The 26,382-nt window shown below is 41.3% G+C and overlaps 1 protein-coding gene across 1 annotated transcript in view; it reads left to right on the top strand.

Annotated features, from left to right (window-relative positions):
- Window positions 1-153: 153 nt before the first annotated feature.
- ELAVL4 (ELAV like RNA binding protein 4) overlaps window positions 154-26,382 on the top strand; it is a 282,994-nt gene continuing 256,765 nt past the window's right edge. Inside the window, exon 1 of the mRNA XM_033917154.1 lies at window positions 154-257. Coding sequence (XP_033773045.1) covers window positions 234-257 — 24 coding nt within the window. The 5' untranslated portion in view covers window positions 154-233. The remainder of the gene's footprint in view (window positions 258-26,382) is intronic.

Below are 26,382 nucleotides of genomic sequence, written 5' to 3'. Positions count from 1 at the left end.
TATGTGAGCTTCAGTAAATGCTGCATATTGTATTTCAAAGAGTTTCCTGTCGTGACCTCATAAAAAAGAGGAGGAGGCTGCGTGTGTGTGTGTGTTGCAGCGCATAGTATATGTCGATTTGTTGCATCGTTGGGCAAAGCAGTACTGTAAGAAGGAATGTCAGCTTTTACATAGCGTCCTCTTTGCTTTTGACACCGTGAGGGGCTGCAAGGGCTCCATCGTCACCATTACAGATGGAGTGGAATGGCTTGAAAATGGTAAGTGGCAGCGCCGAGAGGGGGGGAGGGGATTTTGCAGCTTTTATCTCTTTTTTCTCTTTCTTATTTCTCTTTCTTCTGGTTGGGGGAGGGGGGGGGGAGGCGATTTGTCAGCTCCTAAAGTCATCAATTGAACTTGGTTGGAGGTGCTTTGGGCGACCATCGTTTCGAGATGTCCAGACAGGACTTCCATGCTGCTTCCGCCTGTGAACGTAGATGCGTATTTCGAGCAAAGCAAAGAAGGCTTTGCCGACAGCCCCTAATGTCATTGTATGTTGGTCAGGCCAGCCAACAGCTGATGCCTCGTAATCTTCATTTGAATTGCATGAGTGTGGCACCGGATCCAGGCTTGTCGGGTGTTTTGTGTGTGGGGGGGGGGGTTTTGTTTTTTTTTTGGGGGGGAGTGTACATAAAATATCCCCATTGTTTGAACGGCTGATGGCTGCAAAAGTAATCTAGGAACCGCATCTTTCTTCAGTGTGAATTAAAAGGGGGGGGGGTTATGCAAAAGTAGCAGTTATGATTCCCACCCCCTCCCCCCAATACTACTATTTATTATTTCTATAGCGCCGACAGGCGTACGCAGCGCTGTACATTTTAACATACAATAGACAGTCCCTGCTCAGAAGAGCTTACAATCTCTTGAAGAACACAAAAGTACTTCGCCTTGCCTTTCTGGTACTTTATTTCCCCCCCCCCCCCAAAATGGCTTGAAACGCTGCGCTGGACTACAATTGTCAACACTTTGCATTTCATTGCGCGTTGGGCTTTTTAGCGCGCATACCCTTAGGCGGAAAAAAATGCTTTTTTTAAAAAATAAGAAAATGCTCATCTTTGCTGATAGTACTTTAAAATGTTCCAACAGACTTTATTTTTGTGCTAGAAACTATAATATCCTGTAAAAGAAGACTGTAGCTCCCCCCACTCCCCCCCACTCCAATTCTTATAGGATTGTCTTTGTCTAGCTGCTTGTTTTGATGGGTGTAAAACAAATAAGATTAGACTGAGCAGCCGAACTGAAAGCGATAGCTGGGAGGAAAAGCCAATGAAAGGTTGCCGGGGAAACGAGCATAGGGGGAGCAGGAGAGGGGGAGCAGGTGGCGATCAAGTGGGAATACTGCAAACAGTGGGAAAACAGGGGGCCACCTCGATTATCTCGGCTCTTGGCCGTGGCAGTCACAACTTGAATTATTCTTTATAAATAGCTGTTAATTACATTTCTGGCTCAGGCTTGCAATGATGTCCAGAAATCTATATTTCAGCATCTGTTCGGTAGTTTGTTTAGAAAGAAAAAAAATGACAAAAAGGGGTCTACCATTTTTCTTATTCTTTTTCTCTTGTTCTTAAATTGTGGTGGCAAAATGCAAGAGCCTGACAGGCACAAGAGGTATCACAGTCAAATATTTTGTCTTAGAATTTTCTAGCAAGTGTCTCTAGGAGGACAGTGGGCAGAATGAATTTACTCTAAGCACGGATTTTGGAAATCTTGACGTAGATGAGTCAGAATATCAGCCGAGGGGGTGTATTTTAATATGTTGTGACTTTTAAGAAGAGCAGGATTTACCGAAAACGAAGCTTCCCTTCTCAGCCCACAATACAATTAACCTACTTGAGCTTACAGCTTCCACTTTCCATTTCAACATAGTGCCAAGTCTGGCTTTTAATAGACCTTTTGCAAAAGCATAAAATGCAACCTGCCTTTCATATGATCAAAAGCATGGTTCCCAACTAGTTCCACCGAACTCCTATGGGTGTGGTTCTTAGGGAGATGAAAATATGCAGGTAGAACTTATGCAAAACATATTATAAATATTCATCCTGAATATCGTAAGACATAGATGTTGGGCTTTGGCAAGAGCTGGATTCGGGAACCACCAACATTAAAAAACAAAATGCAGCCTAAAGTGCCTGTTTTTACCAAACAAAAACTGGTCTGCAGGTCTTTTCCCTCCTTATAGTGTATGCCCAGAGATGGTAGTCAGAGGTTAATTTGATAATATTCAATATTTCAACATGAGACGTGCAAGAAAAGGCAAACGAGACAATGAGAGGCTTTTTGTAAGGGAAATGTCCATTCCTTTTCTTCCTCAGCCTGATATATGCATGTGAGATGGAAATTACTGGTGGCTGCGACCATCTGGTTGAGAATGAAAGCGATTTTACCATTTGGAGCATTTTCTCAATGGTGATCTTTTCTGCAAGCAGTGGATGTTTAAAAATCTATACTCAAAAACCTGAGTTGTATTTTTTTTAAAGGCACAAAGCTGCTTCCTAGATAGAGTAGACTAACTTCCATTTTAAAATGAGTTATTTTTTTAAATCTATTGTTTGAAAATGAGAGTAGAGTTTATTATTTGGTTTGAGGAATTTCTTAAATACTCTAGAAACTTTTAATCGAAAATAAAATATCCATTAAATTATGAATGTGTCTCTTGTCCTTCCCATTCCATATATATATTTATATGGTAGGATATTTTAAATTTAGGTGGCCTTTGATATATGTAAAATAAAGGCACACATATGCAATGACAACCTTTGATTCCCCTAGTAAAATCTATTTTGAAATAATTCAAACTTGAAAGCCTGAATAACTTATCTTTATGAAACATATTTAGGATTAGACTATTGAATTTGCTGTATATTGTTAACAGTGTATACATTTTTACAAATAATTCCTCACTTACTCCTGTTCTGTTCAAATACTTTCTTATCAGTTTACTAACCATCCTTGTTAGAAGTATGTTCTTTTTGTCATTCACTCCCTTATCTCCCGCTACACGGCTTCCTAACTTTATGGGGTTTGTTTATTTATTTTCCAGCCAATGCTTTTGGAAGTGTAGACAATTTTTCCCCATTTCTAACTATTTGGACCAAACTCCTAAGACATGCAGCTGATGTGTTTCAGTGTGTGTGTGATTTGTTTTTAATTCTTGCAGGTTGAGTCTATTTGATATTTGTCATGATACACTTCCCTAACTGGTTGCTATACAGGATATTTATGGTGATAAAGAATAAACCAAAAGCCACAAAACCCCTAATGCATAAATGATGGAAAATTCTTAACTTTCTTATTTAGTTTTGTTCTTACTTAACAGAACCCTGCATCAGAATATCTTCATTTGCATTTTGTAGTTTCTTGGGATGATTTTTCTCTTCCTTCTAATCCTTGCATGTCATACATGTTCCTGATTCATGTATGGATGTACAGGTGATTCTTGCCTTCTGTAGACTATTTGTATTCAGTGTTGGTAGACAGCATCTTTTTTGAGTGCATTTCAGGTAAAAATGCCAGCAAAAACATATAGAATGATGCTCAGAATTGGTTTTAGGTGGAAATATTCGTCAACTGATATATTCATTTGTTTCCAGTGGAAATCTCTTGGCAGAATGCAGTATACGTTGCCTGGACATACTAAAATTTACATAATGTATATGCAGACTATCTTGGCATACTTTATATTATAACCTCCTGGTAACTGCTGCAATGCAGTAGGGGTTTTGTTTTGGTTTTTTAGCCATTAAAGTGGTTTTCGGGGTTGGGGAACTTATGAAATCATGTTTCATACAGAACATCAGAAAACATGGTAAGCTTCCGTTTGATAGGCCAAATTTATGAATGTTTGCCAACCCATTTAATGAGCACGGCACTTCCTGCCCTCCCAGATGCAAATTGTGCATGCTGCATGCATATTATATATAGCAAGTCAGTATTGTAATTGTAGTGCATTGTGTTGTGTGTAAAAGATATTCCGACCAGTCTTGAGATTCATAGTAACGAATAATGGTCATTCTGCGATTTTGAGGCACTGTGGAGCAAGAAACTCAAGATTTTTCTGGGCTTAACATTTTCCTATGTAAAACATGGGCCAAATCATGATACTGGATGCTCTAGTTTATTTGAAATATATGTTGATTAGTTTTGCCCATTGGTCACCGGAATAGGTAGATGCCTTTATGGTGTCACTGTGATACTTTTCTAATTGTTTGCAGTCAAGTGCATCTTACTGTAATGCTTATAGAGTTTAAAGGTGCCCGTCATATTTATGGGGAAATCCAGGGAAAATTGTTTCAAATTAGTCATCTGGAAAGTAAAAGATAGGAGGAAGGAAGAATCAGCCACAAACATTTGGAATGCTTTGTATTAATCGAAGAGCGAATGAGTTATACATTTGAAATGATGCAATAATGGGATGCATTATCTTCTTACAACTTTACCTTTCTTATCTACACCCTTAATGATACCAAGTTTCAGCGTGGTGGATCAGAAAAGAGTCCTTTGTTTAGTTATTTACGTAAATATTTAGAACTCCGGTCACAGTAGCAATCGGAACGTCAGCATTGAGAGGCAAGCATTTGGAAGTACAAGTATCAGAATATGAATATTTATTTACTTTTGTTTCCTCTTTGTGCTGCATTACTGTTAAATTTTACTTAATTTTACAAATGTTAACTTTATAATGCGTACACAGAATTAAATGATGTGGACGCTTGTTGAGAAAAATGTAGGGTCTCGATACGTCACTCGCTCTGGGGCTCCATCCCATGTAAACTGAGCTTTGTTCTCAAGTGGCAAGATTTATGCTTTTGCTGTTACCAACTTATGTGTGCATTTATTTAACCTGTCCCAGTGTGTTTCCATGATCCCTACCCCACTTGAAATAAAATATTTAGGTATTTTGATTATGTGAGCTATTGAGCTAATTTTATAACTGGATATGTACTTATGTGGAAAGTTGAAAAAGGCACCTACGAGGTTCTGTTAAAAAGTTCTCGGCCCAGCCAACAAAGTCGGGGCAGTCTCCATTGAGGGCTACACACTTAGTTCAACGGAATGAAAAAAAGTGGAAAATTGCTGGACTAAGTGTATAGCCCTCGATGGAGACTGCCCCGATTTTGTTGGATGAGCTGAGAATTTTTCGGCGGCCCCTCGTGTTTTATGCCTGAGGCATCATGGGTTTAAAGAGAGGGTCTTAGAACTACCCTTAATATAATACAAATGCTCACACATTGATGTATAACAACCCGATCCTCTTTCACCCCTGGGAATTATCTGACGTACTTTCAGCTGTGAAATTTAATAACATCCCTTTCCTATCTGTAAACCATGTTTTATATGCAGAAAATACTATGGGCCCCAATACTGAAAAGTGTTTAACTGGGTAGGAGTGACTCCTGCCCATTAAACCCTACTGATCTGGCCATCCACCAATATTCAGTGGTATGTAACAGTTATTGCCACTGAATATTGCCTATGACTGCTGGGACACTGTCTGATTAGTACCGGGGCAAACTGGGGGCTCAGATGGGTGGAGCTGGCACCTAACTGGTTAGCGGTGATATTCAGTCTGTTAACTGGTAAGCTGTTCCAATGTAATCTGCCAAGCTAACTGGGAACCAGTCTGAATATTGGCAGGTAGAAACATGATGGTAGATAAAGGCCAAATGGCCCATCCACTCGGCCCATCTGCAGCATCTACTATCTCCTCCTCTCCCTAAGAGATCCCACGTGCCTGTCTCACACTTTTTTGAATTAAGACACAGTCTTTGTCTCCACAATCTCTACTGGGAGACTATTCCACACATCGACCACCCTTTCTGTAAAGAAATGTTTCCTTAGATTACTCCTCAGCCTATCACCTCTTAACCTCATTCTATGCCCTCTCAATCTGGAGTTTCCTTTCAACTGAAAGAGACTCGCCTCATGCGCATTTATGCTACATAGGTATTTAAATGTCTCTATCATATCTCCCCTCTTTTGCCCTTCCTCCAAAGTCTATTGAGATCTTTAAATCTGTCCCCGTACACCTTATGACGAAGACCATCAACCATTTTAGTAGCCTTCCTCTGGACTGACTCCATCCTGTTTATATCTTTTTGAATGTGCAATCTAGAGGTCTCACCAGAGTCTTATACAGGGGCATCAATACATCCTTTTTTTTTTTTTTTTTTTTACAGACCATTCCTCTCCTCTGGGTGACTACAATTACCTGGATATTTGATGTTGGAGCATGGACATGGCCTGGAATTGACTATCCAGGCTTAATTTAGCCCGTGGCTGTCAGGGAACATAAGAACCTATGAATTGCCATACTGGAACAGACCGAAGGCCAATCAAGCCCAGTATTCTGTCTCCAACAGTGGCCAACCCAGGTCACAAGTACCTGGCAAGATCTCAAGAAGTAAAACAGATCTTATGCTGCTTATTGTAGGAATAGGCAGTGGATTTCCCCTAGCCATCTTAATAATGGCTTATGGACTTTTGTTTAGGAAATTATCTAAACTTTTTAAAAACCCTGTTAAGCTAACTGCTTTCACCATATTCTTTGGCAATAAATTCCAGAGTGGCTTAAAAACCTCTGATTGTTTCAGGCCTTATAAAATTGCCTCCCTCCCCCCTTAGTGTGCAACATGTTAGCTACAATCTGGTATAGAAATTGAATTTTTATAGATACTTGCTGTCATCTATTGATTCAGTGGACACTACTGGCTTCATTGTGCCTTCTCTTCCCTCTCACTTCACAACTGAGGCAACAATTATAATCTCCTCCTCACACTGTGGTCTTCTCTACTGTACTCTGCTCCTGCCGGTTTGCAGGGATTGCATACTGGCATTTTTTTTTTTTTCATGCCAGGTGCCCTTTTGCTTTTTTCTTACTGCATCCAGCTCAACCAGTCCCTTTGGGCACACCTGGTTCCATGGGTTTGCAGGATATCCGCAATGGATATTCATGTTATATTTGCATACAATTGAGGCAGTGCATGCAAATCTATCTCATGCCTATTCATTGTGAATATCCTGAAACCCCAATGGTATGGCCCAAGGACTGGGTTGGGAATGGCTATTCTAATCACTGGAGCTACATGAGTAAGCACTCCACTAGTCACTGTCAGATCCTGTCCTAAGACTAACATATCAATGGCTCATACAAATATCAATCTTGTCTCTTTTATATGTTTCATAAGTAAGAATAGCAAAACCAAATTGGTGAGAGCTTTAAACTCCTTTTGAAATTACCCCAGCGTCTGATTGGTGTCGCCTGGCTCTACTATAGGAAGAGGCGGTCGGAGCAGCCCGCGAGTAGTTTTCTTCGCCCGCCGGCGCTCCAGCTGCCCTCTCCTCTCCCCCCTGCCTTTTGAGAGGCGAAAAACCGCTTTTGGAGTTTTTTGAAATTCGCCGGAGGCTTCTAGAATGGAACCCCTGTGAATTTCAGGGGAGTACTGTGCTAGTGTATATCCAAATTGCTACATCTAAATTTAGGCAAGGCCATTTACAACAGGTCAATGGCAGGAATAAATGGGTGTTCGTAGGCACATCGTGCAAAGCATGTAAGTTCTAGAATTCTCTAAATGATGGGGCTGATTCTATAAATGGCGCCCAGGTCGGATGGCGCCTAAAAAATTGACACCAGTTGCGTGCCAATCACACTTAACATAGTAACTTAGTAAATGACGGCAGATAAAGACCCGAGTGATCCATTCAGTCTGCCCAACCCTACATGCTCCGTAAATTAATTTAGTTTAAATGGTCCTTTTTCTTAGATATTCCTGCGCCAGAAACCCAGAGCCCTGCCCGGTAGTGCGCTTAGGTTCCATCTACTGGAGTCGCCATCAAAGCTCACTCCAGCCCATCCCAGCCATCGAAACCCTCCCCAGCCCGTCCTCAACTGAATGTCCATAGACGGGACCCAGGCCGTGCAAGCCTGGCCTTAGTTCCTTCAATCTATAGCCGTTATTTTCTGATTAGAGATCATCCCACGCCTGTTTGAACTCTGTCACCGTTTTCTTCTCCACCACCACCCTCGGGAGCGCATTCCACGTGGGCACCGTTTGCAGAATTGTGGTCCCGCGGCGCCTATGTAAAAACTCAAGCGCCTGAAATGTGGGTGAGGTTTTTAAAGGCCTACGTTTCAGATGCCTACATTTTTGGAGCGTCGCCCTTAGCGGTGCCCAAGCCTTGATCCGCCCTTAGAAACACCCACTTAGGCGTTACGCGCCACTAAATGCCATGTGATAGGTGCCTACCTTTTATAAAATCGGATAAGCGCCTATTGCAATTATTTTTTAACAATTATTGAGACTATTATTGAGGCTATTTTGCCAATTATGTTCGGCGACCTTTATAGAATTAGCTCCCATGTATGTAAGTTGTGGACATGCCTATGTTCTACTCACATATATGTTCCCCTTGCAATTACATGCTGTAGCACTTAGCTGTGACCTTATAAACAGCACCTGCCAATTTTGGTGCCTTTGGCATGTATTAGTAAAGTGACCTTCCCCAATAAACACATATACCGACATTCTAATGCAGTGTCTCACATACTTTGCGAAGCCACAGCACACTACACATGGTGGCCGTGGCTTGAGGGCATCAGGAAGTGTGTGGACATCAACATGATGATGTCACATGCATGTGTGACATCATCACATTGACAACTGCACATGTGTAAAGGACCTCCAGACGGGGCCTTGAGCTGCTAATGGGGGGTGCTGGAAGGGAAGAGGCGCGGGTAGGAGAGGCGCTGGCACCGGTTGACTGCCTAAAGGATGTACCTCTTGTCGCAAGAGGCATATCCTGTAGGCAGTCTGCCAGCACCTCTCCTCATCCCCTGTGTCTTGTGGCACACCTAGAATCTTGGGCAGCACACTTTCTAGTGTATGCAAATTTATCTCATGCATGTTCATTGGGAATATCTTGAAAACCTATGCATTGTATGGCACAATCTGGAATAAACTCTAGTCTTATAAGTGACTAACAGTTTGTTCTAGATCAGATCAGATCATACAGTATATCTGTCCTGAAAACCTGACAATGCTGTGGGATCACCACGAGAGGTATGGGAAGCCGTGCTATATAATTACGTAAAGTAAATATGCTTCTATGAATGACATGGACTATTTCATTTGTAAGCAAAAAGATTGCTGACTTAGAAATGAAGGTCAACAAATAAGTTGTAAGTGATACATTTTCATGTCTGTTTAATAAAAATGTTTTCTTTCAACTTATTTGTAGAGTAACTTAACACATTTTTTATTCCTTTGAAAGAGTTACAGGGAGGCTAAGAGGCACGTGTATCCATTGTTCTGCTCTTGATTATGGTGTGCATGAAAATTTTCTCCCTTGTGAAAAATGTAATCTGCAAAAGCCAGGAAGTGCTGAGAAGCAGCAAGGAATCTTTAATTAAATTGAATATGAAGATGGTTAAGATGTAGGAAGAAATGAGGTCAGTTAAATGGATGCGTATACTGTTTTAAGAGCCATTTCTGTCTGGCATTATTAAAATGCAAGGCAAGCTCTTAGGATATATTTTAGAATACAGTATATGGTTACATTTTTTTGAATGTTTGATACAGAATACTCATTCCTGCTTAGAATGGAAATTTTTACTCATGTTACTTGGATTAAAAAAAAAAAAAAAGTTAATTCCATGTTTAGGTTCGGTTTGGAACAGTTGAAAATGCACAATTGGGATCATGTGGCTTCAGCTAGAAAATCAGTAAAACCTGTATGCAAAATGATTTACCCACTTAGGCAATTTTATATAAGATGAGATTATGGGCATTGACACCACTGGAGATTTTGCCCCAGTAAAAGTCCTACAGCTCTAATCATTGTATAGCAGCTTTGCATGTTGCCTCTGATTGAAGGATGCTCTAATTCCTTCATCTAGCTTTGCCTCCCTTGTGAGTAGATCATCAGAGCGCTGACCCTTCTGACCCGGCGTGGTGAGACCTAGAAATTTGCTAGCAGTGTAGGTAATTGAATTGCACTTTTTAGTAGCGGTGGGCTCTGCACGTAGGTCCTTGGTGTGTTGATACCGGTTCAGAGCGGTCTATTATTTTTCTAAGAGGCCGGTCAAAGTCCTCCAAATGCTACTTTTCAGGTTGTAAATGAAAAATAATAGCCTAATTTGAACTTTAAAAAAAAATGTTTCCCTTTTAAATATTTAGCAGATGAAAGCATAGACTACCGTAATAATAGTAATAAAATAAATAAACTTTAGTTTTCAGTGCTGCTTGGAAAGAAAATAAATCTAGAGAAACAGAGGATTTATATTTTGTGTTTCTGTCTTTTTAATGATATTAGCAATCCATTAGATTAAGTCATTTTAGTAAGAGTTCCTGGAATCTGGCTTTTGAACTTGATATGACTCATAATTGCAACATGTGCCAGAACACTCCACACCCAACCAGAGTTCTGGGAATTCTGGTCTTTATATCTTATAACAAATGAGATATTTACTACACCTAGAAGGGTATATTTTCACCAATGCCATAACATAAACACAATTTGTGATTTGTTTCAGGATTTTGTTAAGGCAGCTATTCTTTGTTAGAAGACCTTTCCACTTGCATGGAAATAGCGGCTTTCAATTTCCACTTTTAAACGGTTGCTGTAATCAATTAGACATATATTTGTGTGTTCCATATCTAAACTGTTTGTGAGTAGATTTCATGTTTTAGCAACTAGTTAAAAAATAATAACTTGCGTGCCTTATTAGATAGACAGGGCTCTTTACCAGACAATGGTAAAAAGTGGCCATAGCACTCCCTTCGTGGGTCATGCCTGTGTTCTAAGGCCATTGTACTGCCGGAGTAAAAATTCCTATTTTTGGTATTAATGGTTAAGAACATAAGAATAGCCCTACTGGGTCAGACCAATGGTCCATCAAGCCCAGTGGCCCGTTCTCTCAGTGGCCAATCCAAGCCACTAGTAACCCAAAGAGTATCAAGCTTCCATGCTACCAATCCAAGGCAAGCAGTGGCTTCCCCCATGTTTTTCTCAATAACAGACTATGGACTTTCCTCCAGGAAATTGGCCAAACCTTTCTTAAAACAAGCTACGCTATCCGCTCTTACCACAACTTCTGGCAACACGTTCCAGAGCTTAATTATTCTCTGAATGAAAAAATATTTCCAACTATTGGTTTTAAAAGTATTTCCCTGCACCTTCATCAAGTGTCCCCTAGTCTTTGTAATTTTTGACGGAGTAAAAAATCGATTCATTTGTACCCGTTCTACTCCACTCAGGATTTTGTAGACTTCAATCATATCTCCCCTCTTTTCCAAGCTGAAGAGCCCTAACCTTTTTAGTCTTTCCTCATACAAGAGGAGTTCCATCCCCTTTACCATCTTGGTTGCTCTTCTTTGAACCTTTTCTAGTGCCGCTATATCTTTCTTGAGATAAGAGGACCAGAACTGAATGCAATACTCCAGGTGAGCTGGTTATGTGCTAATTTTGTCATCAGCACACAGATTACCACATGAACCCTTACTGCTACCTATAATGCAGACAGTAAGGCCCGGATTCTCAAAACGGCACCCTTATTGGCAACCGCCGATCATGCGTCAATCACGCATTGGCGCTTTATGCAGGATCACGGCTATGTGAAAGGTAGACACCGGAAATGTAGGCCAGGGCTTTGAAGGCCTGCATTTTCAGCACCTATCGTTCATGAGAATCGCGCCTACAGAGGCAACTTACAATACCTAACACCACTTCTGGCGTTAACCACGCCCTACAGTGGTGTTAGACATCATAGAGTGCCTCCATAGACGGGATAAGTACGACCTTTCTGGAGGCACCCTTACGTGCCTCCATTTTTTAAAAATTACACTTGAATTGGTTTTTTAATCAACACAGCCGATTAAATCAATTAAGTTAGGTGGCGGTAAGGTGCCTTCCGCCACTTAACTTCAGGCACTGTTTACAGACTATGGACCTAAGAGCTCACATGCTAAGTGCACACTAATTGGTTGGCGTGTGGCAATGTAGCTGTGCTAACTGATCAGTTCAGAAGTCGCTCCCTCTCCTTGGGCAGCTCACACGCATGGCATAATTAACAGAGGATGCTTCAATGCAGCCTGCAGGATGCTGTAATTTGCCGAGGTAAGCATGTGCTAGTGCGTACTGCAGCTTTGTAAAACCGTCTTTTAGAGTGGTTGCCTTTTCGTGTAGGTTTTCAAGCCTACTACCAATAATACATAGTAACATAGTAAATGACGACAGAGAAAGACCTGAACGGTCCATCCGTCCATCCATTAGTTATTCTGATTAAATTAACTTGTCTCTTCTTTGATATTTCTGGGTCGTAGACTGTAAAGTCCACCTGGTATTGTCCTAGGTTCCAAAGGCTGAAGTTGCCATCTAATCAAGCCATTGTGACATCACTGCTGAGGTTGGCTCTTAGGCATTGGTGGAATGAGGCATTATGACATCACAATCTCACCTATTTCATACTTGTTCTAGAAAGGAAAGTAGGCAAGTGGCAGGAAATGCACATATATATACCAGCCGTATAACTAGTATAAATGTCTTTACCTAGATATTATCCAGAATGCATATAAATTATAGAATTCTCTAATTTATATCCCCAGCCATACTATATACATGCCTCAGCCAAACCCTGGCCTATGTAAATTAATTTGTTTCTTCTTTGAAATTTCTGGGTCATAGACTGTAAAGCCAAGTTGCCATCCAAGCTCACTCCAGCCTATCCAACCATCCTGTTTGCAGGATATCCAACATAAAGTCTGGGCAGTATCATCCTCATGTTCCAAGTTAGTGGAGTTCCCATTGATGCCCTCCCCTGCCCATCCTACAGCAAATCACTACTTATGGGACAGAGACCGGGCAAGTCTGTCCGGTACTGGCCTTACTTCTTTAATTTACATCCTTCGTTTTCTAATTAGAGATCCTCTATGTTTATCCCACACTTTTTAAAATTCCATCACCATTTTTTTTTCTCCACTACTTCACTCGGGAGGGCACTCCAAGCATCTACCACCCTCTTCTTGAAAAATAATTTCCTAACATTGCTCCTGAGTCTTCCTCCCTGCAACCTCAAATTATGCCCTCTAGTTATGATCAGATACACATATGCTGTATTTCACACACTGTTGAAGTTTTGAAAATGTTCAAAATTTAAGTACTCTGCAATTAGTACGGGGCACCTTTTGCAATACCATGGTAGCAGTTTCCCTGTGGCAAATGCCCCAAAGCCATTCAATTCCTTTGAGCTTCGGGGCATTTGCCGCAAGAGAATCACTACCTTGGTTTTGTCAAAGGGGCCCGTAATTAATACAGAATTGCTTTTCAAGTAAAACCAAAAGCAGCTTTTCTGCAATTTTATTTTTGTTTAGATGTTTAAACATGTCATCTTTTCTTCTTGGAGAGAAGTTATAATGGATGGATTTGTGTATAGGAGGAGAACAGTAATTTCTCAAAAATTGGACACTAGAACATTTTCCATTTCTACTTGTTTTATCTAATTCCTTGTCAGAGTAACGATCCCAAAGAATGACCATATCAGATACGGCTAAATTTGGAAGCTCAATCCAGCCATAGCTCCCCAATATGTTTATTGACATCCACGTATATAAAACCCCCAAAAGAAGTTAAATTAATTGTTGAGGAGAAAATCATAGGACAGTCCTAAAAAATTATTTAACCACTGAAAGCCCAAATATTGCATTTCCCCAATTTTTATGATGTGGTGGCGGTTATTTTGGAAACTCTACATGTCCAGAACTCAAATATTGTGCATATGGAGAAGGGTGTGGTCTAGGAACGTTCTATATAAGTCTAGGGCAAGATCCGCCCTGGGGATTTGCAACTGCTCTGGTAGATATCTAGACAAGAGAAACGTCCTCGTTTTGTGCAGCATTCCATTGCAGGGATTAGGGGTGATTGCCCTCTTCATTCCCCCAATGACAGCTTTCGAAAACATAGAGATGGATGTTTCTAAAATGACTGACATGATACAAAGATGTAAATGAAACACTACATACCCGTCCGTATGCCTGCTGCCGATATTATGCCCAGTACCTAGTAGAGCAGCACGCAGGTGTCTGGATAGGGTTACCAGATTTGACTTTAGTAAAATCCGGACTCCTAGACCTGCCCCCCGGGACCACCCAGTTCAACCCATCCCCGCCCCATTATGCCTCAGTCTCACCCCCAATCCTGCTCTAGCCCCGCCCCCCACTGACTACTCTCGGGCAGGAGGGTATCCACGCTTGCGCGGATGCCTTCCTGCACTTTTCGATTTTGAGGAAGCTTTTCAAAACCCGGCACTTTGTCCAAGTTTTGAAAAGCCTCCTCTTATTCCTGTTGGGCAGGAGATGGGCGGGTCAGGGGGGCGGGTCTAGGGTGTCCAGATTTTACATTCGTAAAATCTGGCAACCCTAGGTGGGGGTTGTGGTGAGATGTGTACCTGGGCCTCACTTCAGTGCCTCCTCATTAGATGCCCCACTGCTCTGCTGGGCCGTCTGTGTGGCCAGTCTACTAAGAATGCTGCCCCTCCCCCTCCCTCTACAGTCCAATGGCTTGTGCATTTCTCTTTTTGATAAAATTTTGTTTTGAAAATAGTTTAAAAAGATAAAAGCGCAAGCGTATCTGAAAAATGGCCAGTCTGGCCCAGTGTGCTTTAATGTTTGTGATGTTAGAGCTGTGTTAAATCTGTACTGTGTTGTAATTGCGTATGTTTTACTGTAATCCACTTTGAATAAATGTGAAATATAATTAATAAACTAATAAATACTCCTGCATGCATTCCTGGATGTATTTTTAGAACAGGCGGAAATTCAGATGTCCTGATCTGGCCATCTCAGTTTCAAATTGTATGGTCTTTCTACATATTTAAAAATTAATAAAAGCTATCATTATGCTTTCTTCTTTCCTTTTCATGTTTTTAATTTCAGTGGTTACAGTAATACTTTATCTTAGCAATTACTTCACATCTTCCAGGATAACTAGTAGATCTGAACATACAGGGTCGGATTCCGTAAATGGCACCTAAATCGGCAGCCGCCTACAAAAAATGGCACCGGCTGCGCGTCAATCATGCCTGGGCACTGTTTAGAGCAGGGGGGCCAACCTTTTGGCTTCCCTGGGCCGCATTGGCCGAAAAATTTCTTTCTGGGACCGCACAAACACTGCAGCAAGACAGAGGAGGGAGCTGGCAAGACGGTAAACACCTGGGGGCAGCAGAGGAAAACACTGCATTGCCCTCAACCGGGGTCACATGCGACACCCCTGGTTTAGAGAATCACAGCTAACGGAGCCTACCAGAAAACTAAGTTCTTTTGAAAATACTGTCTAATGGTGCCTAAGGTCATCTCCACCCCTAACCACACCTACTTTGACCTTGGGCGCTATTAAATGCCTCTTTAGACAAAGTTGCGACGTCTACTTCAGTGTGTCACTAACTTTTTAAGGTGCAGCGCACTAACCTCACGGCCGTGGCTGGAGGACCCCAGGAAATGCACAAATGTTAATGGGATGACATCACATGCATGCGTGGATGTCTTCCAGCCGTGACCCTGAGCCTACCATTACCACCGGTGAGGGTGGGGGGGGGGGCTCTAGGAGGAGAGGTGAAGAGAAGGAGCAGAGGCACCAATGAGGAGGAGAGACGAAGGTGCCGGCTGTCCTGTAAGCAGTCCGCCATTGCTGGCATCTCTCTTCCTTGCTGCCATCTCGCGGCACACCTGGAATCTGCCGTGGGCACACACTTTGCAATACACTGGCCTATCTTTTCAACAAGCTTTTAATTGGTTTTTAATGGCGCAGTCAATTACCTACCTATTAAAGCAATTAAGTTAGGCAGCAGTGTGGCACCTACCAGTACCTAACTTACAGCGCTGTTTAAAGAATCTTGCCCCAAATATATAAACTCCTGGTATACTGTACAGGTAAAAGAGCTCTCATATTAGATTTCATTTTTATCAGAGCTACCAGATTTAGAATACGAGTCATTTTCTTTTTATTGCAGCCACTACAGTATATGCAGTAAGTTGACTCAGCTAAATAATTTTCCTTAGTTGCCAACGCTTAATGTGATATTTCTAAATGCATTTCGGAAGCTGATTTTGTATTTGAAAATTTAGAGTGCTGCTCCTCTTAAGTGGTTTTGTGCTTTCAGTTCATATAAAGCAGAGACTATGGTGTGTATGTTTTTGTCTCAAATGTGCTCTAAGCTCTATTCTAAAAAAATGGTACTTCATGATAGGTATCATTTAAAGAATAGTGCTTAGTGCTGAGATCTGCACTCAATTTTGGGCAGAAGGATTACACTAGCTAAACCTTGGTGCAAATCCCTCTGCTTAAATTTGATTGGCGGCCAACAATGATGGCACCATTATAGAATTCGGCCCTGAGTGAAGGCTCTTTATTTCAACCATTGTCACAATATCTTGATTTTTTTATTTACAAGATTTAGTTCATCAGATTCCTTCTTTTATTGAGGACTCATAGAAACATAGAAGCATAGAATATGATGGCAGAAAAGGGCTGACGGCCCAACAAGTCTGCCCAATCATGATCCCTTCCACCCTAGAGAAACCATCCTCTATCATACCTCTATAGCGACCCCACATGTTTGTCCCATTGTCTCTTGAAGTCGAGCGTGCTACTAGCCTCAACTACCTGACGTGGAAGACCATTCCATCTATCATTCACCCTCTCGGTAAAGAAGTATTTCCTGGTGTCCCCATGAAATCTTCCTCCCCTAAGTTTTAGCGGATGTCCTCTTGTCACCGTGGGACCCGTAAGAGTGAAGATTTCCTCCTCCTCCTCCTCGATGCGGCCCGTTATGTACTTGAAAGTTTCTATCGTGTCCCCCCTTTCTCTGCGCTCCTCGAGCGAGTATAAGCGCAGACTGCTCAGACGATCTTCATATGAAAGACCTTTAAGTCCTGAGACCATCCTTGTGGCCATTCTCTAAAACTGACTCAATTCTCTTCACATCCTTTTGGTAATGTGGCCTCCAAAACTGGACGCAGTACTCCAGGTGCGGTCTCACCATGGATCTGTATAATGGCATTATAACTTCGGGCTTTCGGCTGATAAAGCTTCTGATGCAGCCAAGCATTTGTCTAGCCTTTGCTGAGGCTTTCTCCACCTGATTTACAGCCTTCATGTCTTCACGGATGATTACTCCTAAGTCCCTTTCTACTTCAGTTTTTGTTAAGTTTTCTCCATTTAGGGTGTATGTAGTGCAAGGATTCCCGCTGCCAAGATGCATCACCTTACATTTTTTGGCATTAAAGTTTAGTTGCCAAGTATTGGACCATTGTTCTGGCAAAAGTAGGTCTTGTTCCATAGTGTTTTGTGCGGTTGCGCTGTTAGGTTCTTTTGGCCTGCCCACAACGTTGCACAGTTTAGCATCGTCGGCAAATAACGCAATTTTGCCTTGAAGTCCTTGAGTCAGATCGCTTACAAAGATATTAAATAGCATTAGGCCCAAGACCGAGCCCTGCGGCACTCCACTGGTCACATGACGTTTTTGAGAGAGTACCGTTTACCATCATCCTTTGAAGTCTGCCGCTAAGCCAGTCTTCTATCCATGCAGTCAGCGTTCCTCCTAGTCCTATCGCATTCATCTTGTTCAATAACCTGCGGTGTGGAACACTATCAAAAGCTTTACTAAAGTCCAAGTACACAATGTCAAGGGCCTCCCCCCCGTCCAGCTTTTTTGTTACCCAGTCAAAGAAGCTTATCAGGTTGGATTGACAAGACCTTCCCTTCGTAAAACCATGTTGGTGGGGGTCCCTTAATTTTTTCCTCATCCAGAAACGTGTCTAATCTGTTTTTGATCATTGTCTCCATTAGTTTACATACTATTAAAGTGAGGCTTACCGGTCTGTAATTCTCAGCCTCTGACCTGCATCCCTTTTTGTGAAGAGAAATAATGTTGACGATTTTCCAGTCCAAGGGAACTCTTCCCTTGTTAAGGGATAAATTGAAAATCTCGGCTAACTGCTCCGCCAGGACATCTCTCAATTCTCGAAGCACTCTGGGTGTAAATTAGCTGGACCCAAAGCTTTATTGATCTTTAATTTTGTCAGTTCTTGGTAGATACTGCACGGGGTAAATTCAAAGTCCCGGAATGGATCCTCCAAGCTCCCCTTTGTCTGTAGCTGAGGAACTTGATAGTATGGAACTTGAAGAACCTGTAATACTGTAAGAAAAAGAAGAGGAGCAAATATTGAATAAGAAGAGAGAAAAAAAAAAAAACCTATAATAATTGATAGGATAGAACAGTGGTTCTTAAATCTGTCCTGGGTGACCCCCAGTCTGTGGAGTTTTCAAGATATCCCTAATAAATATGCATTTATTCAATACAAAAAAGAGCTACACCATTAAACCATTATATGTTATAATAAATATTTATCTTTTATTAAACCATTTTTTTATTGCACCATAGATTTTAAAATTCAATTAAACAACATTTATCATAAGAGAAATCTGCATGCCTCCTACCTACTTTATAGGCAAATCTCACTTATGCATATTCACTAGGGATATCTTGAAAACCTGACTAGCTGGTGACCCCCAGGCAGTGGCATAGCGAGGGTCAGTGATGCCCAGGTGGTGGCGTCCCTCCCCTGCTCTCTTCTCTGCCCCCCTTCCCCTCCCCCACACCTTTTAAATTTTCTAGGCGAGAGCAGCAGCACGAACATGCTGCCCACGTCATGTCAGCTATCCCTCTGATGTCACTTTCTAGGCGCGGGGCCTGGAAGTAACGTCAGAGAAAGGCGACACCGACATGGGCAGCGAGGTACAAGGGAAGGGAAGGGCCACATGTGTGAGGCGGGGGGGGGGCAGGAGGGGAGGTGGACAGGAAGACGCCTGCGCTTGGGGCAGACCATTTCACCCCCCCTCCCAATTCCTCTTACTAAGCCAGTGCCCCAGGACAGGTTTAAGAACCACTGGGATAGAGAGTTAAGGAAAGATAAGAGATTCTGAACGGTCAATCATACAGACCTCAGTCTCAAGAGATTTTGCAATGAAAGGCAGGGTTCAATCAAATGCATCCTTAAATAAAAAAGCCTTTTAAGGATGTTTAAACTATGTGTAAAGATAATTCTAGTTTAAGTGCATGACATATAAAAAACAACGACAAAAAAACAAGGAGGAATGGAGGGAAGTATAATACAAAAATTCAAAAATATCACTCCAAAACAAAAGCACCACACAAGCCAAGAAAGCTAGCTTATTACATAAGCGAAAGAAAAGCCTCAGACAAACGGAAAGGTTGGACCCACACTCTTCCACCCAAACATCGTAGGCAAAAAAACTTTCGCAGAAATTTAAAGTTAGCAGGTGGGAGCAAACGAAAAATAGCCGAGAATGATTAATGGTAAAAACCACTGAACACCAACAGGCCAGGCCGACGATCGTGTCGTGGCCGGTAACCACTGCTTAAGGGACTTAGCGCCAAATCCAGGCTATCGTATAACACAAAACCCAAACCCAAAAGGGAAATGAAAATGCTCACCTGCTGAAAAAGAGCAAAAGCTCATTCAGCTACTTACAGTAGGCAGTTTTTTGCCTATGATGCTTGGGTGGAAGAGTGGCTACACCTCTCCGTTTGTCTGAGGCTTTTCTTTCGCTTAAGTAATAAGCTAGCTTTCTTGGTTTGTGTGGTGCTTTTGTGTTGGAGTGATATTTCTGAATTTTTGTATTAACTTATAACATACACATATCTGCTGTATCTAGGTCTGAGCATTTCAGTCAGTTCTGTGGCAGGTGTAAGTGCTTATACCTCTCTGATTACTAAAGTATTCTGTCAAGGAAAGCAGGTGTTTGGCTTCATTTTTTACATTATAGAACAGGTTCCAAATCAAGGCTTCCAAAGTATCTAGATAGGTACCTTTATTACACTGAGAAGCAATAAGACCCAAATTCTGTAACCGGGGCCTAATGTTAGGCAGCTATTTCGGAGGCGCCCAACTAGATAAGTGCCTATCTAAATTGAATAACTAGCTCAATTAAGCTTTTTAATCAGCACTAATTGAAACTTAGTTGCCTATCAAGAAAGAGCGATTCTGTAACAAGGCGCCTCTAAAAATTTAAGCTGCCTTCAAAAAATTAGGTGTGGGCGTGGCTACGTGTTAGGCGCCTTATTGCAGACTGTCTTTCCCTACTTTGTTGTACCTATTTTCTCTGATTGTACCATATTCACTGATTGTCCAGTCCTTCTTTGTTGTAAACCGCCTCGAACTACTATGGCTTTGGCGGTATATAAGAAATAAATTATTATTATTATTATTAAGCATGCTTAAGCGCTCGCATGGCCGCCTAACTTTTAGTTGTACCTAGAGCTGGCCTATTTATTGGGCGCCTCCAAAATAGGTGTCGCTCAACATGATTCATTAAACAGCTCCCGATTTGACTTGAATCGCACTGAACGGCACCTAACCTTTGCCCTTAACTACTGTGTGATTAGTTGTGTTGCTTTCTCCCTCTGGTCTGCCTACCTTTATCGCGTTGCCCTCCACATGTCAGCTGGGAAAGGGCGAGTGCTGGGAGAGAAAGTCTAATGGACCAGAGCAGAGAGAGCCTGGTCTTCAAATCACACTTTAATAGCAACCAAAGATAAAGTGCATACATTAAAACATCTGGCAAGTCATGGACTCGACACGGACCGTGTTTCGGTTAGACAGCCTGCATCAGGAGTCCTAAAACATATAACATGATAAAATACCATGTAACATAAGGTATGTTGACCATTTTTTATTTTCTCTTTATGGTATTTTCTTTGTTATTTGTATATTATTTATATTATGTGGTATTTTATCATGTTATTTTTTTTAGGACACCTGATGCAGGCTGTCTAGCCGAAACACGTTCTGTGTAACTTCATCAAGTGTCCCCTAGTCTTTGTAAATTTTGATGGAGCAAAAAATCGATCCACTTGTACCCATTCTACTGGTCACTGTTCTTTCAAGATGTGCAACTAAATATTGCTGTGTAGATCTAAAAAAGGGCATGGACGGGACAGGTGTATTTCTAGGATTTGTGTGCAGTGTTATAGAATTTGGGAGACCCACACTTAATTTAGGCGCAGGAATTTTAACCAAGGTTCAGTTGGCGCAAATCCTCGCATCCACAGTACTCACTGTTCTATAAATGACTCCCAGTGCAGTGAAACCACTGCCGTTAAGTTGTTTTTTTTCCATTTCTGACCTTGTTTTTGAGTTTTCTTCTCGGAGCTAAATGTGGCCTATACAATTTCATTTCCATTGATAAAGCTTTACTTCTTCAGTTATATAAATATCTTCCCCTCTCCCCTTTTCTTCTCTCTTGTAGTCTCTAGTCTCTCTGTCTCCTGTCAGAAGTATGGCCTCCAGAACTGAATACATTACTCTAGTTGGTTTCTAAGGAGACACTTTTTTTTTTTATGCTTGGTAGGCCTGTCTTTTTACCTATATTATAGGGATGGGCTTTTTGAAATGAAATATCATTCATCAACAATAGTACATATTCTTCTTAAAAAGTGTGACCTATATGCAAAGAGATGCACTTTTTTCAAATAGTTTGTGCATGCACTCAGTGGCATAGTGTGGCAGGTTGGCATATGGGGTGGCTATGTCCCCCCTCCCCTTTTCTTCCCTGCTGCTTGAGCATCCCCTGTCGTTGTCCACCCTCTCCCTCCCCCCTTGACTACTTAAGCCACCTCTGTGCAGCTCTACTAGGCTTTCCTATGCCAGGTGCTGATGTTCTGGAGGCAGGTATGTGCATTTTTATTCCGATTTTTATAGCGGTGGGGGTGGGGGGAGGCAGTGATCACTGGGGGAGTGTGTGGGGGTCTGTACTTTGTGTCTACAGTGGTTAGCTGGTCATTTTGGATATCTTCTGGGCACTTATACCTGTTTTTAGATCACCCAAGTCACAATGTATAAGTTCCTTGTAGGAAGCCTCATAAAACTTTTGGTTGTACCTGCAGTACGACTAAGTCTAGGTCGGTCCACGTCCCGCCCTTACCACACCTCTTAAAACGCCCCTTTCAGCTCTGGGCACCAAGAGTGACATTCAGAGGCCTAAGAAGTCCCTGGATACGTCTAAAAACCCATTTTGATTATCAGCACTTAGATGACCTGTCTTTTAGGTCATCCAAGTGCCAATTTAGGCGGGATTTTTGATGTATTTCTGTTTCGATTATGAGCCCCATAATGTTCTACATTTCTGAATAATCATGATTTCTGTTATTGCATTTTAAGTTTTATTGTACTCAAATATAGTGATTATTATTTTGAGAAATTTACTGAATTTTGAAATAATATGCCCTGGCCTACATTTCCTGCACCTACCTTTGCTGGAGGTGCAATTTAGAGAATGACACAGTGACAAAATTCATCACCATTTCTGTCCCCGCAGGAAACCATCTCCATGTCATTGTTTAAGGAGAGAGGGAAGAATCAGAGTATGGATGGGCATAACCATTGACCCTCAAGCCTTGAATCGAAGAATGCTGGTGTAGAAGGACTGAGGTTGAGATAGATACTAAAGAATGACAGTTTCTGGTATGCAGAGCAGATATTGTGATGTCATAATGCCTCATTCCACCAATAAGAGCCAGCCTCATCAGTGATGTCAGAATGGCTTGATTGTCCTAGACTTGGCTCACATAAGAATCAGAGTATGAATGGGCCCAGCCACCGACCCTTAAGCCTTGCATCGAAGACTGCTGGTGTAGAATGACTGAGGTTGAGAAAAACATTAAAGAATGACAGTCTCTGGTATCCAGAGCAGATGTGATGTCATAATGTCTCATTCCACCAATAAGAGCCAGCCTCAATAATGATGTCACAATGGCTAGACTTGGCTCAAATAAGAATCAGAGTATGAATGGTCACAGCCACTGACCCTCAAGCCTTGCATTGAAAAATACTGGTGTAGAAGGACTGAGGCTGAGCTAGACAGTAAAGAATGGCACGGGATTGTTTTCCGCGGTTATCTGCAGGGACGGGAACAGTGATGAATTTTGTCACCATGTCATTCTCTAGTTCAATTCTTTGACCGGCACGATTGTGTGATTGACATATGATCGGAAGCTAAGTGGCCACCAAAAAGTGCGCCATATAGATAATCCTAAGGCAATATATCTAAAAAATTGAATCTTGAATCTCGTCCCAGTAGAACACCAGTGCTTGTGCAGAAGGTATAAATTCATTCATATATTCTGTATTCCGGTATATACATACATATTATATGTAAAATAGATATGTATGTTACCAACTCTGTCCAGTCTATCACCCAGAAACACATATGGACCCGCTTTATGCAGTTATAGAAGAGTCTTTTTCAACATGCTTTACACATGCAAAATGCTTTATAAATTTTTTTTTTTTTTAATTTTTAATTTCAAATAATTACATACAAAATTGTACAAGAAATACTGAATACATCTTTTTCAATTCATCATTAAACAAATGAATATGAAACAGAAACAAAAATAAAGAAGAAAATCTCTTGAATATAGTCCACCTGTTAAGGGAGAAAAAGCTTTAAGAAACTTCCTTGTGGGAATCAGGAATTTAAAAACTAAATATGTAATAAAAAAGAGTAAATAAGATCGAACATACATCATTCCTAACATTTTATGGCCACATTATACGGTTTCGGTCTGGGCCACGGTAGGAAGCCCTTTACCTTCCAAAAAGAAACCCAATTGGGCCGGTTCAAAAAAGATATACTTATTCCCTTGATAGGAAATAAAACACTTACAAGGAAACCTTAATTGGAAACTTGCCCCTAAAGAAATCACTCTTGTACGGTATGTAAGAAATTCTTTCCTGCGAGATTGAGTCCACTTAGATACATCTGGAAATATATTCACCTTCTCACCTAAATAGGAGACCTGTTTCATTTTAAAGTATAATTTCAGTAACATTTATTTATCTTGTAGAAACACAAGCGTAACTACCAATGTAGCACGACCTTGCACCTCTATCACAGATGATTCCAAAAGTGCAGAGACATCTAACTCAGTCTTTTCCCCTTGAGTGTCCTCTGCAATCTTTTTTAAGTAATACATTTTTTGTACAGGGGGTAAGTTAGAGTCTGGAACTTTCAGCACCGTTACCAAAAATTTTTTAAACAGTTCTAGAGGAGAAAAATATTTGGCAATAGGAAAATTTTAAAGTCTTAAGTTTAACTTTATAAATTTATACCATTTGTCATATTTCAGGTTTCAGTGTAAAATTGAATCTTTTTTTAATTTAGTTGCAATTAATTGTGTGATTATTTATTGTTCTCCGCTCTGCAGCTCCTTGTGACTCTGGGCAATGGAGGTTTAAGTGACTTGCCCAGAATCACAAGGAGCCGCAGTGAGAAAAAATAGGTAAAATAATACACCTTTTATCACGTAATTAACACCGGCATCACCTGCAACTACTACATATGAACTTCTAATATCATGACAACTCAGATGTAATCCTTAACAACTCAAAGAAATGTACAAACTACTCCCTAAACCAGGGGTAGGGAACTCCGGTCCTGAGAGCCATATTCCAGTCGGGTTTTCAGGATTTCCCCAATGAATATGCATTGAAAGCAGTGCATGCAAATAGATCTCATGCATATTCATTGGGGAAATCCTGAAAACCCGATTGGAATACAGCTCTCGAGGACCGGAGTTCCCTACCCCTGCCCTAAACACTTCTAATATCCGGACAAACCATTTGTAATCCGCCTTGAACTGCAAGATAATGGCGGAATAGAAATCCCTAATGTAATGTCCAAATCCGCTTGGAGAACCCAAATCAAACTATATAACAACAAACTTAAGGAAAAGCGCAAAACATACTACACTAAACTAATTGGCACAAACAACCCCGACACAAAAACACTCTTCAACTTAGTAAAAAAACTTACAGACACAAACCCATTCCTTGCCACTCAAGGCAACAAAACACCAACAGTTTCCCAATTAGCTGACCATTTCAAACTCAAGATCATCAATATCAGAACTACCTTCAACAACTCAACTACCATACTCGACGAGTTAATAACTACCCCCACAACAGAAGAAGCCATAACAGCAGACAGAACATGGGTCACCTTCCCAACTCTACAATGGCCTGATTTGAACCGACTATATAAAAAATACAGCCACACCTCATGCAACTTGAACTACTGCCCATTGTATCTACTCACAAATGCCTCCCCTAAATTCAAAACCAGCCTCATGCAGTGGATACAAAGCACTCTCATAGAAGGCCAATTCCCACAAGATCTTGGAGAGATCATAATCATACCCATACTGAAAGACCAAAAAGGTCCTGTAGACACACCTACCAACTATAGACCTATTGCGTCGATCCCATTATATGTCAAGCTGATTGAAGGACTTGTGGCTCAATACCTCACCAACTACCTAGCTGACCACAATATACTTCACTCATCTCAATCAGGATTTAGATCTTACCACAGCACAGAAACTCTACTAGCAACACTACTGGACATAGCCCGACAACACCTCAGTAAAGGACACAGGATCCTAATTATCCAACTAGATCTCTCCGCAGCCTTTGATCTAGTTAATCATACCATACTACTCCAGATACTTGATGCAATAGGGATCTCAGGGGTGGTTTACAACTGGTTCCAAGGATACCTTAAAACAAGAACGTACAGAGTTAAGATAAACGATACGAAATCTAACACATGGTCAAACCCATGCGGAGTCCCGCAGGGATCTCCACTTTCACCCATTCTATTCAATCTCTACATCTCCTCCCTTGGTACCACTCTAGACAACCTAAATGTAACATCCTTCAGCTACGCAGATGACATAACTATTCTCCTCCCCTTCGAAACCCAAGACCACACCTCAACAGGACACCTGGAAACAATACTGGACGAAGTAGAAAAATGGATGACAAACCACAAATTAAAACTAAACTCGGACAAAACCAAATTCTTAATGCTTGAAACGGACAAAAACCCATCCATAACAGACCTGGAAATTAAAGCAATCAAATACCCAATCCAAACCTCCCTCAAAATCCTGGGAGTGCTGATAGATAGATGCTGCACTATGCAGGCTCAAATCAACAAAACTACCCAAAAAGCATTCTTCACAATGCGCAACTTAAGAAAAATAAGGAAATTCTTCGACAAACAACACTACAGGATCATTGTCCAATCCCTGGTACTAGGACTTGTGGACTACTGCAATATCCTATATCTACCATGTCCTACAAACATGATCAAAAAACTACAGACCATTCAGAACACAGCTCTCAGACTAATCTACTCCCTCGGAAAATATGACCACATCACCAACGCCTACCTAGACTCACATTGGCTACCGATTAGAGCCAGAATTCAATT

The sequence above is a fragment of the Geotrypetes seraphini genome, chromosome 12, assembly GCF_902459505.1.
Source record: "Geotrypetes seraphini chromosome 12, aGeoSer1.1, whole genome shotgun sequence".
NCBI classification, from domain to species: Eukaryota; Metazoa; Chordata; class Amphibia; order Gymnophiona; family Dermophiidae; genus Geotrypetes; species Geotrypetes seraphini.
This window is presented reverse-complemented; position numbering and strand designations above follow the sequence as displayed.